Source organism: Phyllostomus discolor, chromosome 13 (assembly GCF_004126475.2).
Source record: "Phyllostomus discolor isolate MPI-MPIP mPhyDis1 chromosome 13, mPhyDis1.pri.v3, whole genome shotgun sequence".
NCBI lineage: Eukaryota > Metazoa > Chordata > Mammalia > Chiroptera > Phyllostomidae > Phyllostomus > Phyllostomus discolor.
In genome coordinates this window covers 13355283-13374400 of record NC_040915.2, presented here as the reverse complement: position 1 = coordinate 13374400, position 19118 = coordinate 13355283, and the positions used below count along the sequence as shown (strand labels likewise).

Here is a 19118-nt window from a genome sequence, read left to right as displayed (position 1 = left end):
TTTTTGTTAAAACAAGCGAGTTACTAATTAACCCTCCTTCACCATAGGTCCAGCCCTTCCTTCCTAGGACACAGGAATTGTGTGTGTCGGGGGGAGGGGAGGGCAGGGGAGCACTAGGTGCAAGTGGGAAAATGGTGTTTAAAATATCTAGCTCATTTTCAGGATGGGGAAATGAAAATTGTAAGAGCAAGTGGCTAGGCCAATGTGTTTTTGTCAAACACGTCTACTTAAGAAAGATATTACTTTCTTAATCAACAAAGTTAAACAAAGAACAAGTCAGCAAATTTTTTTAAAAAGGGAAGGGGAGTTGTTCTCTACATAAACTTCCTTCCCTTGAACTTAATTCCAGCCCTCGGAGTCAGTAGATGAAGTTTGCTATCTCTTCCACAAAAGATCCAGGTAAATATGGGAGGATATTCAGGGGATTGGACTTAGATGATGGGAAGTTAATAGTAACCACCAAGACTAGGGACGAGTCAAAGAAACAACCCCGGCTGAGTCGCTGGGATGTCGGCGGGGGAGACAAGAGTCCTGGTAGGAGGCGCTGGGGATCCTCCTTTCTCCATACCCACCAGGGAAGCCTGGGGCTCCTGAGTCATCAGGGCACAGCCCCGGGCAGAGCACACTAGCTGTCTCCCAGGCTTCTTCCTGTTACGCCCCTCCTCCAGGCAACATCATTCATCGCAAAATTTCCCAGAAGGGTGTTAAATGCAGTGATGAAAAGAGGTGGGGAGTGACCCGGGTTCACAGAGGAGGGAACAAAGTGACATTCTCGGGGCTATATAAACTCTCCGAGGCCGCCAAAGGGTGTGTGGAGGCTGGAAGCTGGCTAGTGCAGCGGTAGAGGAAAGAAGCCGAAGTCCTTCCCAGAGCCGGCCGGGGACGCAGGGGCTCTGAGCACCCACCAGCTATCGATCATGGTGAGCACACGGCCTTAGGGCCGAACCTTGGGCCGAACTGGGGCTACTCGGGGAATTCCGGAGACTGGCTGGGCCCCCCTGACCTCCGCTCTCTTTCCAGGTGCGCGCGCTCTGCCCGCTGCTGCTGCTGCTGGTGCCGCCTCTGCTTCAGCTCTCCGCGGCCACAGCGGAGCCCTGCGAGATAGACGACGAGGACGTGCGCTGCGTCTGCAACTTCACGGATCCGGAGCCGGACTGGTCCAGCGCCTTACAGTGTATGAGTGCCCTCGAGGTGGAGGTCCATGGCGGCGGCCGCAGCCTGCAACAATTTGAAAAGTTTGCCGACACCAACCCAAAGGAGTATGTTGACTTGGTCAGGGCTCTGCGCTTGCGGAGACTCACAGTCGGCGCCGCACAGATTCCGGCTCCGCTTCTCGTCGCCGTCCTGCGTGGGCTCGGGTCCTCCCGCCTCAGCCATCTAACGCTCGTGGACTTGGAAGTAACCGGCACGTTGCCGGTGCCACCTCTGGAAGACCTTGGACCTAAGCTTCTCACCCTCAGTCTCCGTAACGTCTCGTGGGCAACAGGCGATGCCTGGCTCGCCAAACTGCAGCAGTGGCTCAAGCCAGGCCTCCAAAAACTGAACATTGCGCAAGCACACTCGCTCGCCTTTCGCTGCGCAGACCTCCACACCTTCTCCTCCCTCCAGACCCTGGACCTGTCGGACAATCCCGCACTGGGCGAGCGCGGACTGACTGCTGCTCTCTGTCCCAACAAGTTCCCGACCCTGGAGAAGCTAACGCTGCGCAACGCTGGGATGGAAACGCCAAGCGGCGTGTGCGCAGCGCTGGCGGCGGCGGGTGTGAAACCACAGAGCTTAGACCTCAGCCACAACTCTCTGAGCGCCACGACCCAGGGCGCTCCCGCTTGCACCTGGCCCAGCGCACTGAACTCTCTCAACCTGTCGTTCGCTGGCCTGGAGCAGGTGCCTCAAGGACTGCCGGCAGAGCTCAGTGTGCTTGATCTCAGCTGCAACAGGCTTCGCAGGATGCCGAGGCTAGAGGAGCTGCCCAAGGTGACTAGCCTGACACTGGACGGGAATCCCTTTCAGGAACCGGATGCCTCCAAATACCAAGAAGTCCCGAACTCCGGTGTGGTCCCAGCCTCCGCGTGTTCAGCCCTGGCCATGGGGGTGTCAGGAACTGTTGCCCTGCTTCGAGGGGCTGGGGCCTTGGCCTAAGAAGGCCCAGGGGAGAAGAATGGATTGGCTCAGGTTGCCGTGGCTCTGGAGGAGCCTCGGCAGGACGCCTCTACCAACCACTTTTCTGCCCATCTTCATTAAAATCTTAAGCAGCTGTCCTTGTCATTCACTCAGCAGATGTTTGCTGTGTGTCTGCTAAGTGCTAGGCACAATGATGGATGGGGAATCCATTATATTGAGATTTTCTTCATCCCAATTCCCCAGAAACCATATCTGCCTAAGCAGAGAACTTCAGGGGCGGAAGACTCAGGGGGACGCTGCCTGTCTAGGGCTGTGTGGAAGAAACAAAGGGTTTCTGTGCAATCCAGGCTGTTTGAGCAGATTACCAGTACCTGTGTAAAAGGGTATTTGTAAACATAACAGGGAAGATACAGAATGTTTCCTTTCTGGTGGATTTTTCATGATCCAGCTGGTCTCCCAAAAACAATAAAAGCCGCAGCCACTTGCTTCCTCTCTGTCTCTGAGACAGGAAGGACAGCTGTGCTTGCTGTCCTACATTAACTCTGAGTTGCCTAACTTTAAGATACCTCTCCTGCTCTGTAAATCTCCCTTGCGACACCTGCACACTGAGTTCCACTGTGATGTCTGATGGTAAATTCGGTCATGGGGAAGTGGTGCAGCCATTAAACTGCCTCTGAACCACAGATCTTGTGATTAGGTTGGTATATACTGTATAACTGTTTCAGGCTGGCTCTTTGATTTGCAAATAGGATAATGTCTTAGACCCATCACAGGGCAATTAACAAGATTGCTCCTCATCCACATTATCTCAGAAACCCAGGATATCAGCTAAGAGGTGCAGTTCCTTCTTAAGAGTTCCTTCTCTACTAAATCTGATAGGCAGCCACACTCATCAGAGAGCTAGATACCAGCCTCACTGGCTGAAAGAAGCATGCAAATACAGTCCTCCAGCCTGCCTCCTTTCAGTGTCCAGAACCACATAGCTAGGACTGGAGAATGAAAATTAGTATTGATAGGAGCATCACATAGGTCACCAGACCACAGACTCAAAAAATCATGGGGACAGCTAAATAAACTGCCAACCCCAGTCAGGAAAACCCACTGGGGCATCCTAAAGAGGACTTCATCCAGCCTGTTGGGACATTTCTAGTATCAGAGAATTAACCACTTTAAGCGGCTTCTCACATTGAATAGCTCTGAGAACTCTTCTCCAAACAGTTACAGAGGCCCTGTTCCACCTCAGACTCTGTGCTAGGAGCCTGGTGTACAAAGATAAATCAGAAAATTCATGCCCTTGGGGAATTCTCAACGCAGTAAGGAAGACACATAAAAAAGATAGTTGTGATTCAATGACTGAGAAAGATCAACTCTGTAAGGGAAGGATGGTCCTCTGGAAGCCTGTACAGATGAAAAGACATTTCATATGGGTCTTGAGAGGTGCATACCACTTCCTCAGGAAGAACATCCCAGGCAAAAATGGGTAGTATGATAAAAGACTCAGAAACATGTCCTGCCTGGTGTGGCTCAGTGGATTGAGTGCCGGGCTGTGAACCAAAGGGTTGCCAGTTCAATTCCCAGTCAGGGCATGTGCCTGGGTTGTGGACCAGCTCCTCGGCGGGGACTGTGAGAGGTAAGCACACACTGATGGCTTTTCTCCCTCTCTTTCTCCCTCATTCCCCTCTCTAAAAGTAATATGGCCAAACCTGGGAATTATCACTGATTAGGTAGGGCTAAAATCATGAGGAGGGAAGCTGGAAACATTCACTGAAGTGCCTGTCATGTGTCATGCACTCTGTTAAACCCTGTGACATAACAAAAGTAAAGCAGAAGTTCTTGTTTGTATGAAGTTCAGATTCTAATTGGCTGGTGGGGGTGAGAGGAAGACAATAAGCATCTGAAACTTTGGTAAGTGCTATGAAGAGAAAGGAGACAGAGTGCTGAGAACTGATATGTTATTAGGATTGTTAGGAAAGGCCTGTCTGATATGTGATTTTTAACTGATACCCAAGTGCATTGGGGGAGAGAGCTTGAGGATATCCGGGCGAACAGCATTTGAAGCAGAGACAACAGCATGTACATTCAAAGATCCTGAGGTCTTTGAGACGTTAAAGAAAACAATAAGGAGTACAGTGCGGTGGAAGGAGAGTACACAGGGATGGTAGGGAGAATGGTAAGAGATGAGATTAGAGGTAGTAGCAGGGCCAGATCACGCAGAGCCTTGTAAAATAATCCTACTCAAAATATGGTCCAAAACAAGGGCCAGGCTGCAAATTATTTATTATTGCACTATGAAGAGATAAGTAAAAGAGTCAGGAATAAGTATTTTATAATTTTATAAAATTTTACATCTCAGCAACATTTCTATCATATTTTACAAAAGTGTCATCTGCAATGGATTGGAACTTTAAAAATGAAACATGGTGCCCTGACGGGTGTGGCTCAGTTGCTTGGGCATTGTCCCACAAAGCAAAGGTTCAGTGGTTTGATTCCCAGCCAGGGCCCATGCTTGTGTTGCAGAATCAGTCCCTGGTCGAGGTGCATTACAAGAGGCAACAGGTCGATGTGTCTTTCTCACATTGATGTTTTTCTCCCTCTCTTTCTTCCTCGCTTCCCCTCTCTCTAAAAAAATAAAAATAAATAAAATCTTTTTTAAAAAAGAAAGTTGGTCTCGTGTTTGAGAAGCACTGTAAATATGGAGCATAGTAAGGACTTTGGCTCTTGTTCTTAGTAAGCTTAGGAGCCATCTCCCTCCTCTGACCTTAGAAGGAAGTTTTCAATCTTTCACCATTGAGTATGTTACGTTCATTGGTTTTAAGATGAGAGAAATAGCATGGTTGTGGGCAGATGGGAATAGGCCAGTAGAGAAGGAAAACTTGATGATTCAGGAGAAAGAAACGAGTCGTGCTGGAGGACTGTCCTCAAGGAGATAAAAGGAACCGGTACCTACATTCCCCAGTGGAGGGTTTGGCCTTAGTGGAAGCATGGAAACAATCAATGCAGAGTCCAGGCTAGAAGGCAGCATATCTGGGCCAAGATGTCAGTGGGTAATTGTGGTAGCAGGAGTCTGTGGAACTTCTATGAAACTGAAGCTCTAAAAAAAGATCTTCAAATGGCAGGCAACCTTCTCATTGTTCTCAGGATTCAACTCAAATGTCACCTTACGTGAAGAAGCCCCTTCGCCTCATTTTCTTCACAGCATTGATCTCAAATGGAAATCATCTTCTTTACTTATGTCTGTTTTTGTTTGTTTAGTACCGTGTTGAAAGCTCCACAAGAGCAACAATTGGTGTTAATCTTGTTGAATTATGAATCTTCAGTCACTAAAACAGTGCCTGGCATGCAGCAGTTGCTCCCTAAATCTTTACTAAATAATTAATTGAACAAATGAGAGGGGTAGGCTGAGGCTTTTATTGTTGCTATGAGTTAAGAAAAGACCAATGTACTTCACTGAAGTCAAATACAAAGATTTGCCTAACTGAGACAAATAACTTAGGTGTCACGGTTCCAGTGGCAAAGGATGTAGTGTTTTTTTGATCTGATAGTACACAACAGCCCAGGGGGAGGATTCATTCATTCAAAATTGGGGGTGGGTGCACAGGGCAGCCCACATAAAGCCCAAAGATTGAGTAAGTTGCTGCTGCTGAGGGCAAGGCTGAAAAATGTGTCCCACAGGGAAGGAAGTGAGACAAGAAGTGAGGGATGAACTGAGAGAAGCAAGGGACCCATTTCCACATGCACAGTAACATCAGATATCCGGTGTGGTCTGACCAATTTTGTACCACAAGGGCAGGATTGGAGGTCATAAGACTTTCTTTTCTGAGCCAGAATAAGTCCCTCTATAGCTTCCTCTTTTGTTCCTATCCTGTCCTCTGGAACCAACTGGATATCAATTTATTTCCTCAGAAATCCTTGTTCCCTGAGTCAAGAGTTTTTGTTCTCTCCCATGCAGTCTTCTTTTCTCCGACACAATCCACCCCACCCCCCCGCCACTCCTTCTAATACTCAAAGCCCTCTCATTCTCCAGATCATGGAGACTCTTTCTAGGCTACTTAGAATGATCTAGAGTAAAAGATAGTTGAACAATGACTTGGATATTTGAAGATTTAAAAACTTTCCTAGTTTTCACCCTGGCCAGTGTGGCTCAGTGGACTGAGCACCAGTCTGCAAACCTAAAGGTCACTGGTTCGATTCCCTGTTCAGGGCACAAGCCTGGGTTGTGGGCTGAGTCCCCAGTTGGGGGTGTGCAAGAGGCAACCGATCAATGTATCTCTCACACATCGATGTTTCTCTCTTTCTCTCTCCTTTTCCCTTTCTCTAAAAATAAATTTAAAAATAAAATAAAACAGACTTAATAGTACCTATCTATAAGGAATGTCTGTGGCACAGAGACACATCTATCGCAGCAGCTCTGATTGTTTTCTTCTTTGTCAGAGCCTCTGCGTTCAGAAGACTAGGGCCACCGAAGTGCCGGCAACTGATTCGATCACTCTGATGCTTCGCTCCCTCTCTTTCTCCCTCCTTTTCCCTCTCTATGAAAAATAATACATAAACTCTTTTTTTTATTTCCTAGTTTTCTTTTTTAATATGGTATACTGTATGCTAGGTAGGATATTGTGGTTATGTATAAGAGAATGCTTGATAAAGCCATTACAAGAGAGGAAAATTGCAGTCCATGTCTGCTATGAATGTGAATCTGGGAACCCCAGCCAAGTGCTAGAAACTGACTCCAGCAACATGTAAGAAGAATTACACACCAATGACCAACTGGGATTCATCCCAGGAATGCAAAGTTAATGTATATGTGTATATGTGTGTATATATATATATATATATACTTGCAATAAACATCCTGAAAATGAAATTTAAAATTTTTATTCAGAATAGCATCAAAAAGAATAAAATACTTAGGAGTAAATACAACAAAAGAAGAGAAAATTTAAACTTCTAAAACTACAAAATATTGGTGAAAGAAAGTAAAGGAGATCTAAATAAATGGAATAACATTCCATTTTGATGGAAATTAATGTTGTTAAGATGCCCATTCTCTCTTAATTAATCTAGAGAGTCAATGAAATTTTTATAAGAATCTAAGCTGACTTTTTGTATAAATTGACATGATGATCCCAAAGTTCACATGAATTTCAACAGAAGCTAAATACATAAAATAATCCTATATAAGAACAAAGTTGGAAGTACCCACACCCACTGATTGCAAAACTTACTGTGAGGCAACAGTACTCAAGACAGTGTTGGCACTCCCTTCTTGGGGCTCGTCCACTTGAATCTCCTTTTCGAGTGAATTTTCTTTCTCCAAATCTTTAAGGGTCCCCATGAGGCTTGCAACCCGGGGAGCAATGGGCAGCGGCAGCTTGTTCAGGGCTAACCCCCGCAACCCGTCCCCAAAGCCCCTTTTTCTCCGACTCCCCAGTGAGCTGACAGCAGACCCGCCTCGGCTCACTTCTTCCCACAACGTTCCTGGACAGCCAAAGCAGCCCCGCCTAGGCCCTCTCCTGTCGCTTCTTCTATCCCGGGCCCTTCCTGGTTTCTCTGTCCCCAGCTTTAATAAACGTACTCTCAAAATGAAACAACAAACAAACAAACAAACAAACAACAGCATTGTTCTGGCATAAGAATGAACAAAGAGACTAGCAGAAGAGGAGTCCACAAATAAACCCATGTTTCTATGGCTAGCTGATTTTGACAAGGATGCCAAAAATACGCAATATGGACCCTGACTGGTGTCACTCAGTTGGTTGGGCATCATTCTGAAAAGCAAAAGGTCACTGGCTCTCTTCTTGGTCAGGGGACACGCCTGGGCTGTGGGTTCGGTCCCCTGTCAAGGTGTTACCAATGTTTCTCACAGGAAAACATTTCTCTCCCTCTCTGTCCCTCCTTTCTCCTCTCTCTAAAATTAAATAAATGAATATTTGAAAAAATATCCAATATGGAAATGCTAATCTTTTTAACAAATGGCACTGGATCACCTGGATGTTCAGATACAAATGAGTGAAGTTGACCCTTACCTTAGGCCATATACAAAAATTTAACTCAAAATGGACCAATTAACTAAATATATGGAGCTAAAACTGTAAAGCTCTTAGAAAAAAAACACAGAATTTAATATTTATGACCTGGCAGTGAATTCTTAGATATGACCTCAAAATCAAGAGCAACAAGAGAAAAAAATGATAAACTGGATTTCATCAAAATTAAAAACTTTTGTTTATCAAAAGACATTATGAAATGATAAGAAGACAATCTACAAAATGGGCAAAAACATTTGAAAATGACATATGTGATCGTGGTCTGGTATCCGTCATGTACAGAGAGATCCTACAATTCAGCCACAAAAAGACAAACATCCCAAGTAAAAAGTGGGGAAAAGACTTGAACAACCATTTTTCCAAAGATGTACGAATGCCCAACAAGCACATGGAAAGATGCTCAACATCATTATTCATTTGTGAACACTAAAGCAAATAACTATTAAAAACTGGGCAAAAACTTGAATGGATATTTCTACAAAGAGGCTATGCAAATGGCCAAGGAGCACGTGAAAGACACTCAAAATCATTGGTCATTAAGGAAACACAAACAAAAAACTCCAGGAGGTACCACTTCACACCTAGAGTCTGAGTCTAATAAAAAGAAAATTACTGTGGGCAAGGATGTGGTGAGATAGGAACCCTCACACATGGCTCGAGGGAATGCAAAACGGTGCAGTTACTGTAGAAACACTTCGGTGGTTAATAAAAAGTTAAATATATAATTATCACATGAACCATCAGTTCCATTCCCTGGTATGAAATGAAGGCTATGTGTTCACACAGAGGAGTGAAAATAAAAGAAATAAAAACATATGTTCACACAGAAACTGGCACACAAATGTTTGTAGCAGCGTTATTCATAACACCGAAAAGAGGGGAGCAACCCAAATGGGCATCGACAACTGGTGGGTAAACAAATGGTGGTACGTATATGGGATATCGTTCAGCCAAAAAGGGGCGTGTGTTGATTTATGCCACAGTTTGGATGAACCTCAAAAACTAATGCTGATTGAGAGAAACAAGATGCTAAAAGTCACAGATTGTACCATTTCTTTTACATGATATACAAAGGATAGCAAAATCCATAGAGACAGAGAGATGATGACTAAAATGGGGTGGGGAGGGAAGCAATTACTTAATGGATATGGTGCATTTTGGGGGGTGATGAAAAAGTTATGAAACAAGAGAGAAGTGATGGTTGCACAACATTGTGAATACACTATATGCCGCTGAACTATTCAGTTTAAAATGGTTAATTGGCCCTGGTTGATGTGGTCCAGGGGACTGATTGCTGGCCTGCGAACCAGAGGGTCGCCGGTTCGATTCCCAGTTAGGGCGCATGCCTGGGTGGCAGACCAGGTCCCCAGTAGGGGGGGTGCGTGAGAGGCAAGCACACATTGATGTTTCTCTCCCTCTCTTCCCTCACCTTCCCTTCCGGTCTCTCTAAAAATACAACTATAAAATACAACTATAAACAGTAGTAAACCGTAATGATAAGTACTAGGATGTGTAGGATGAGGGGAGTCCTAGTGAATGCCTGGCTCTGACTGGATAGGGGTGGGAGTAACACAGAGGAGGTGGCACTCAAAATGGGGTTTTGGAGGATGTGTAGGAATTCGAGACATTGCAAGTAGAGAAAGAAAAGGGGTGGGCGATGTTTCCATACAGAGGGAACACAGTGGACAAAGTCTTGGAGGTGTGAAAGCCGCAATTTCCGTACTGAGAGCTGGGAAAGCTGAAGACGTGGTGTACAGGGAGAATAGAAGTAGCAGGAAAGGAAGGCAGGGACCAGATCATGAGGAGTTTGGCAGTCCCCGTTAATTCCTTTCAGCTAGGAATTAAGCAGGATTTCTTTGTTAGAGCAACAGTGTGGATGTGCTTCTTTTTGCCTAAATTAAACTTTATATCTTGGCAATATTTTATTGACTCATTTTTAAAATGTTCACTAATGTACCGCTTACTGTATGCCAGGCACTGTTTTAATGCTTAGTATAAACTCGTTCTCCTCAACAGTGGTTTTCAACATCATCAGAATCACCTGGAAGTCTTAACGCACAGTTTCCAATGCAGTAGGTGTGGGGTGAGGCCTGAGAATTTTCTTTTCATTCCAGTTCCCAGGAGATGCTTGATGTCACTGGCCCAAGGAACACACTTCGAGAAACACAACTTTATACCAACATTTTATGAGGAAGGTACCATTATTGTCACCATCATCTCCATTTTGCAGACATGGAAACAAACAAGTGGAAAGTTAAGCAACTTGCCTAAGGACCATACAGCTCTTACACTACTTCCCCTGTGGTGGAGCTGGGATTAAACATCAGGAGCCATGGCCCATGTCTCCTAATTCAGACACTGCACACCAGGAGACTTAAGGGATGGCATTTTCAATCCTTGTTTGCAGCCATCACGTGTGCATGACACATACACAGAGTGGGTCATTACTGACATCTGAGATAAAGGAGTTAGACATGCTGGCTGACACCAGCATGGGAATGTCCTGGAGGAACTCTCTAGGTCCCTACAATGAAGATTTCTTATTGGTCCTACTGGGATGATACCAGGATTTAGAATGCACAAGTATTGATGTACAAAGGGACTATTAAGTGTGTAAAAGGAAACTACATTAAGTAAAATGTGACAACTCAAGATTAAATTGTACATAAATTAAATACTCAATATTTGTTGTTTTGAAAATATTCATTTTAACTTTTTGTAAATCATAAAAATCAACAGTGTATAAAGAAGACAGCCTTGTCACATATGCTGCTTTTGGGGTGTCCTGAGAGGAAAATGCCAATTCTTTCATGAATCTGCTCGTTTTTCACCCCTTGACCTAATTTGTATCATCTCCCTGGTTTCCTTCCAATAAATAATTTCTTTATCAAAGAAAAAGGTAAGCACAGAGTTACCATATGATTTAGCAATTCCACTTCTAGTTATGAAACTATACATCCACACAAAAACATATACAATGCTTATCCCAACATTATTCATAATAGCTAAAAGGTGGAGTCAACCCAAATGTTCATCAGCAGATGAACTAAAAATGTCCATATCTATTTGTGTACAATAAAGAAGCTAGCCAGTCATTATCCCCAGTTCCTGGGAGGCAGCCTCTAAACCCTTGAAATTTCTAGAGTAATAGGAGTTGTTGGTTATTCGTGGTGGTCCCTGATAGCTTATGAGTCTCTACCTTTGGCTTCTTCTGATTTATATCTACGAATACATTTTTTTACTTTACTATAATAAAATTGTAAGTGTAGGGATATTCCTGAGTTCTGTGAGTTGTTCTAGTGCATTATTGATCCTGAGGGAGCAATGAGAACCTCCGAATTTTCACCAGCTGATTAGAAGGGTGGATGCCCCGGGGAACCCTGAGCTTGCAGCTGGTGCCTGACTTGGCAGTGTAGTGGGAGGCTGTGCACTCAACCCATGAAATTTGGCCCAACTCCAGATAACTGGTGTCAAGAGTCATTGAAGTTGGCGTCAGGAGAAGTGAAATTGCTAGAACAGCTCTGACTCACTGAAATATACGGTTTGGGACGATAAAGGATAAAGGGTGGGGAATGAGGAACCTTGATTCTTGGGTGTCCGCAGATGGTCCATGGTGTAGAGCAGCAGCCTGCGCCCACACAGGTTGTTAATTGCCAACAGTGTGGAATGGAAGCTGGAAGGTCAATATAATTCTCTGTGTACACTGGGACTTACGGTAAAAGCCTAGGAGTGCTTCTCAGTGACCACTGCCGAGAATGTGGACCAAAGAATTTCTGCCTGCGGGAATGTTACTAGCTTGTTGTCCTATTAACTGAAACTGCTCCTATACCTAAAACAGAAAATGATCTTTCTTTTTCTTTTGCTAAAAAAGTTTTTGTTGCCTTCGATCCACCGTTGGTACTTCACCTTATCTCTTGCTCCCAAGGCTTCTGAGTGGGGCTGGTCCCAGGGAGGGCCTCCTAGTGGGGACCCCTTTGTGGTACTTGGTCGGGAAGAAGGGACTAGTATGGAAGGTGGGGTCTGGCTTTGCCGCAATCACTTAGAATTCCACTGTTCTGTCTGGGCCTCAGTTTCCTTACTCGGCCCCTGGGTGGGTCCTGGGGAAATCCAGTCCCACACACGGTGCCTAAAACATCTGGGGACAGTGACCTGGCCCTCTCCCAGAGGACTTCATTCCAAACACCCCCCTCCACCATCCCCACCTCATTCCTCCCCCCAAAAAGATTACCTTTATTTTGTTAAAACTGCCTGAAACTTCTCTGGGTAAGGAAACCACAAACTGGCCCTGGCTGGTGTAGCTCAGTGGATTGAGTGTGGGTCTGCAAACCCAAGGTTTGCTGGTTCTATTCCCAGTCAGGGCACATGCCTGGGTTTTGGGCCAGGTCCCCTGTAGGGACTACCTGAGAAGCAACCACACATTGATGTTTTTCTCCCTCTCTTTCTCCTTCCCTTTCCCTCTCTCTCAAAATAAAATAAATATTTTAAAAAGAGAGAAAGAAACAACCAAGTGGTCAGCAGAAAAAGGAGAAGAGGGGCAGAAGCAGCTGGAAGCCATCTGGGGCCAGTTCCCCTCCCTACACAGGTTTCTTCTTCCTTCCACAGCTTGACCCAAAGTCTGCTGGGAAATTTACCTCCTGGGTGTGCCCTGGCAGGGACTCCTGCCCCACAAGCATCTGGATCTGGCCTTCACAGACCCTCAGTTGGAAGCACTTGAACACATAGAAAAACAAGATGAAGAGACAGAAAGACCCGAAATCCCAGATTTGGCAATGATATGTGGAGACAGCCCACAAGGGGGTCCTCAGTAGCCTACCCCCTCTTGGTGGTAGGGGTACTCCAGGGCCTTCCTTGGGCTTGGATGCCTGCCAACCCTGGAGCCCCATCAGTCACTGGGCCTTGTGGGCAGTACTTGAGGTCGTATACCTGTCGCCCCAAGGCAAAGACGCAGTCACTCTGGTTGGTGCCCTGCCTGTAGCCCATCTGCAGAGACATGGAGGAGTTGTCATGCTTGTTGGTCCCCAGCTTGGTGTCACAGATGTGCCACCAAACCCCAGGAGCCATCATGCTCACCTGGCTGGCACACCTTTAGAGGTTGATGGTTGAGTGGTCCAAGGCTGGCAGGATATGGTTATTAGGGTCATACAGATGTCTTCTCGTGCCATATGCCATCATGCCTGACTGGCTGGCACACTTTTTGATGCCCACTGAAGCCTGATGACTCACTGGCCCACCTTCACGGTAATGTCATCAAAGTTCCACTCGTGCTTTTCCACGTATTTGATGCTGTGGAGTTCTGCCTCCTTCTGAGGGTCATATTTGGACAGGAGCCGGTCTTGACCTTGGCCAAAAGCCTGTATGAGGGCCCTTTGTTGAAGGAGCTCATGCCATGGAGCTCATGCCAGCAGTAACTATGGGACAGATGGCCTGGTGGCTGGATGGCAGGGGACTTGTGGGTCTTGGCCAGAAAATAATGTTAAACATGAAATGCCCATAATATCTTGGGTTATGTCAGAGAAGTTCTCTAACAGGTAGAGCAGTGCCCAGAAGAGTTCCACAATAAAATGGAAATTGTTTTTGTATCATATTCCTCAGAAGGTATACTTTTTGTCCCAGGAGCTGCCAGATTCTATCCCCGCCTGCACAGTCTCCTGTAAGCTGCTCTCTGTTGACCAGCAAAGAGCTGCTCAATGTATGATGGAAGTTCCAAGGTGAACGAACGTACAGCATCTTGTTTGTAAGGCTGCCACTCTGACTGAGGGAGGTGAAGAATCAGCTCCACAGACTGAAATGCAGGCTGTTGGCCCCTGTGTTTGGGTTTTTACTGACTCATGAAAAATAGTGGCATAAATCAGTAAGAAATGGCCTGCCCATATGGTCAGGTAGAAGGGCAACGGAAAACTTGCCCTTCTACCTGACCATATACCTTGCCCTCCTACCTTGCCTACTAAAGGGATGCCCAGTCCTGGCTGTGTGGCTCAGTTGGTTGGAGGGTCGTCCATACATCAGAAATGTTGTGGGTTCGATCCCTTGTCCAGGTACATACCTAGGTTGCAGGTTCGGTCCGTGGTAGGGGCGCATAATGAAGGCAACTGATCAATGTTTCTCTCTCACATCCATGTTTCTCTCTGTCCCTCTCTGTCTCTGTCTCCCATCATAAATGAACATATCCTCCTCCAGTGAGGATTAAAACAAACAGTAAAATGGGTGCCCATATGGAACATAAACCTATGGAAGCCACTATGGAACTTTGAAGGATTCATTAAAGTAGGGCATATCAATGACCAGAAGAACAACCTTTTAGGACTGGAAGGTGGTTGGAAGTAGTGAGTGCATTTCCCAGTATCCTCCCTCGTGCTCAGTGGGGCCATAAAATGAGCAGACACGGGGCTGCTGAAGCAATGCAGGGATGGGCTGGATCTAGACAAGTTCCTCTGGCACCCTCTGAGGTGCAAAATGCCAACAAGAACTGTTCTGTCTGCCAAGAAAAACAGACTACAAGTAGCTCTGGGAAGACTCCACATAGGGAAGGCCCTGCACATATCCAGAAAATGGGTTACATTGATCTCATGCCGGGAGCCCTGGGGGCTATAAGTGGGTCCTGACAGGAACTGGGATTTTCATTCCTGGTTGTAGTTGCAAATTTTCAAGACACTAATAGGTGATTGGAACAAAAAATACTGTGCCAATTTGGGCCACCAATCTCCCTTTCTTGAGACCAAGAGCCACACTTCACAGCTCATAGTGTCCAACAGTCGGCTGGGAGATACCACATCAAATGGACATGTTATGTTGTATATCATCCTCAGAGTAATGGTTTAATAGATCATTGGAATGACCAATTGAAACCTCTGTTGTCTAAAATGCAGAGGAGGGGAGCAAATAAAGTCATGAAGGGCTTACTTACATGCTTTCCTGAGGGTATTTCACACTCAGCATGAGGGTGCTAAGAGGGAGGCCTACTAGAGAGATTTGTCCACTGTCCTTGAGGGTCCAGGGAACAGGGAGTGCGGGAGGATGCTGGTAAGGCTATAATATTCTTCCGCTTATCACTGCAACTATTTTTTCTTCCCTAGGACCAGAAATGCATCTGAAGGCACTAGAAGCAGGATAATCCCTAAGCAAGAAACTATAACCATGCCTTTACACATTTATGTCAGAATTCCGAAGGGCATGATAAGGTAGACTGTGCTTTCAACCCATCCAGCAAAACTGGCGTTGACAGTGAATACTGCTGTGTTGCTTAGTGGTCTAGAGAGCCCGTTAGTCCTGTATCTGTGTAATCCTATTCTTTATGAGGGGGAATGGATGGAGGGAGAGGCACTTAGTTGACTAGTATTGTTGCCAGCGGTCCAGACCAGCACTGTGGTCAAACCTTACACCCCTTCCAGAGGTGGAAAATGTTGGGTGTGAATGGAGAAAAACAGGAAGAGTAGCTGAGGGTAAAGGAATGAGTAAGAGGATTATGCAATGAGGAAAATCCAATATTGCACCAACATTTTGAAAGAGGCTTGGAACAAAAGACGACATTGTTTCTTAGCTCAGTTATGACGAATGTCTGAAAGTTTGAAGCCATATGTTGCAGAGACCACTCTTGCTTTTGGAACCTGACAAAACTGAATGGAAGACTGCAGACATGGGTGACTTTGCTGTGACAGTCATTTTTGTCATAAAATATAAGGATGAACTAGACTAATTACTCTCATTTTTTATATTACATCTACACAGTAAGCTATACTACAACACTGGCATTGTTGGTAAGATTATAATACCGATGTTGACAGTCACGTGCATGGGGAAATTGAGCAAAAGCCTCCCGTGCCTACCTGACCCTGATTCCTCCAAATGTTATAAATATCAGCACTGTTGCTATTGCTCTATCTCTGTTGTGCTGGCAAGGCCCCTGGCTAGCTTTAGGATGGGGGAGGCTGCTGGCCGGAAAAACCAGCCGTGTGTTTAGAGGAGTGGAGGAGTTGAGCTCAGTCACACAGCCCTTGATTTTCAATCAACCATGCCTACATAATGAGATCTCACTTTAAAAAAATTCTGGCCCTGGCTGGCGTAGCTCAGTGAGCGCGGGCTGCGAACCAAAGCGTCGCAGGTTCGATTCCCAGTCAGGCCACATACCTGGGTTGTAGGCCACGGCCCCCAGCAACCGCACATTGATGTCTCTCTCTCTCTCTCTCTCTCTCTCTCTCTCTCTCTCTCTCTCTCTCTCTCTTTCTCCCTCCCTTCCCTCTCTAAAAATAAATAAATAAAATCTTTAAAAAATTTCTGGACAGTGAGGCGCAGGGAGCTTCCTAGTTGACGAACACACTGGTGTACCAGGAGGGTGTCACCCCCACCCCCACCCATGGGGACAGGAGCTCCTGCACTCAAAACCATTCCAGACCTTGTCCATGTACCTCTTCATCGGACTGGTCATTTGTATCCTCTGTAATAAAAAGGTAATCATAATTAGAATACTTTCCTCAGTTTTGCAAAGCATTCTGGTAGATTATTGAAACTGAGGGGCCACTGTGGGAACCCCTGAATCTGTAGCCAAGTCAGACAGTAGAGCAAGTAGCTGGTGACCCCATTTGTGGCCGGCATCAGAAGTAAGGGCAGTTTTGTTGAGGACCTTGCACTTCAACTTGTGGGATCTGGCACTAACCCCAGGTGGTGTCAGAACCGGATGGAAATGTAGGACATCCAGGTGGTGTCAGAGAATTGGTGTCAGATACTGTGAGCACGATGCTCTCCTCAGTTCTGCAAGCTGTTCTAGTGAATTATGGAACCTGTGGACTAGTGGAAACACCTGAAAGCATAGAAACTGGTCAGAGGGATGGAGGACTGAGGGTCCCTGAGCTTGAGGCCAGTGTCTGAAGGAAGGGCACTCTTGTGAAGGACTGTGCTCTTGGCTGTGGAGTGTGGCCAAACTCTGGGCAGCTGGTGACAGAAGTCACTTCATCCCTATGTGGAACGTTTTTCAGCCATAGAGAGGAAGGAAGCGCTGATGCAATGCTATAACCTGGAGGGACCTTGAAAACCTCATGCCAACCGCAAGAAGTCCGTCACAGAAAGTTCACATGTTCTATGAGTCCCTTTATACAAAATGCTCAGAACAGGCAAATTTATAGAGGCAGAAGCATGAGTGAGTAGGGGTGGACTTGGGGGTGCAGTCGAGGAGGTGATAGAAAAGAGAACCAAGTTTCTTCCTAAAGTGATGGAAATGTTCTAAAATGAACTGTGGTGATAATTACATATATCTGCCAAAACATACCAAAGACCATTGGAATGGATACTTTAAATGGGTGAATGATATATGAATTACATTTCAATAAAGCTGCTCTTTTTTTAAAGGGGTGGTCACCTTTTCATAAATATGTACTGAAATAGCTATGGGTGAAATAAAAGGGTATCTGGGATTTCCTTCAAAAGAATCCCTCAGGTTGGGAGGGGACAGAGGGAACAGGACGGGCCGGAAGTGGCCAATTGCTGACGCTGGGAGCTTGGAGGTTCATTATGTAATTCTCTACTCGGTCAGATATGTCGAAGTTTTTTCCTAAGAAGAAAAAAAGAAGAATCCCATGCAGTGTTCTAATTCAGAAAAGAGGGAACTGTCACATCCTTTGATAAGTTATTATTGAGAGGCCCCGCCCAGAGATCCTCATATCCGAGATGAATTATTGAGGGGAATCCGAGAGGCATGCAGCCGTGGAGTATGGAGAGGCGGTGAGCGCAGGGGCTGGTTTGGGCCAGGGCAGTTCAGCCCCTGTGGCCCTTACTGACAGCCTACGGGCCATGTTTGCCGTGGTGGTGGAATTGGAGCGCAGAGAAGCAGGTAAGGAACCGCACACACTCACTCACGGAGGTAGTGCAGCTTGGGAGAGCCTCTTGGGAGAAGAGAGGGCTAAGCCATCTCAGGATGGGAAACTGAGGCCAAGGTTGAGGGCAGGACTCAGCAGTCCTGGGAGCTGGGTCTCCCTCATTACAGTTGACACGAAGTCTACCTTTCTTAGGTCCCGAGGAAACCTGGCACCCCAGGCTCCTTCTGGAGGGGTCCAACAGCCTCTGCCTGCTTCAGCCGGGGACTCTGGAGGCGCAGGTGGAGATGGGATGAAGTGTGGGTTGGGCAGGGGAAGACGGGAGCGACTCTGCTGACCCCAGCCCTGCCCACAGGAACAATGCATCACCTTCGACAGAGTCCTGGGCTCTGAGGCTGCTCAGGTAAAGGGGTCTGATAGGTTGATGGGAGGAGGACGGGAGCCCTCAGGCTCCTGGGTTCTGGGGTGCTGAGTGCTTCCGGAGCCCTCTGCCAGGCTGGGTGAGGGCACCTGGGTCAGGGGGCTGTGTCTGTGTCTCCCCGCAGGAGGCAGAGCAGGAGCTGCTAGCACAAGTCCAGCCCGCCCTGGGCTCTGTGGGCCGAGGATACAGTGTGGCCCTGCTGCTTCGGGGTCGAGAAAGAGAGGCACCCTGCCTGGTGCCTCGGGTGAGTCCCAGAGGAGCCACCGGCTACAGGTATCATGAGGCTCAGGTGTTGCCTTCTCTAGGAGGCCTTCAAGAACCTTCCTTTCCCCACCATACGTGTACCCCTCCATGGGGCCCTTATCGAGCCCGGCGACCCATCCAGGATGTTCGGCCAGGGTCAGTTTATTCAGCAGTTGACAGGTCAGAGAAGGTAGGAGGCTGGGGCTGATGGGATGAAGGTCAGGGAAGGTTGGCGTGCAAAGATCAAATATCCAGGGAGATATTATTTTCACCGTCTTTGAGAATACAAATAATGATAATAAACTTGAAAGTTTTGTTTAATAGGATTTCACCAAAATGCCCCCAAATCAAAATAGCCCCCCTCAGAGCCTTGTCACAGGCCCCCGCCCTAGCAAACGGCAGGTCCCACTAAAAACGTCTGCCCGCTTGTCTAGGTTCCAGTGAACTGTGAGGTCTGGGCTTAGTTGTGTCCCAGACACTGTTTTC

At 46.5% G+C, this 19118-nt stretch overlaps 1 protein-coding gene and 1 pseudogene across 1 annotated transcript; one reads left to right on the top strand and one right to left on the bottom strand.

Moving 5' to 3' along the window:
• The first annotated feature begins 381 nt into the window (after window positions 1-381).
• CD14 (CD14 molecule) lies at window positions 382-4718 on the top strand. The gene is made up of 3 exons (XM_036013753.1): window positions 382-399; window positions 797-920; window positions 1021-4718. The coding sequence occupies exons 2-3, from the start codon at window positions 918-920 to the stop codon at window positions 2137-2139; spliced, it is 1122 nt and encodes a 373-aa protein (XP_035869646.1). The 5' UTR covers window positions 382-399; window positions 797-917; the 3' UTR covers window positions 2140-4718.
• Window positions 4719-12966: 8248 nt separating this feature from the next.
• Window positions 12967-17947, bottom strand: LOC114510321 (annotated as a pseudogene).
• Between the last annotated feature and the right edge of the window lie 1171 nt (window positions 17948-19118).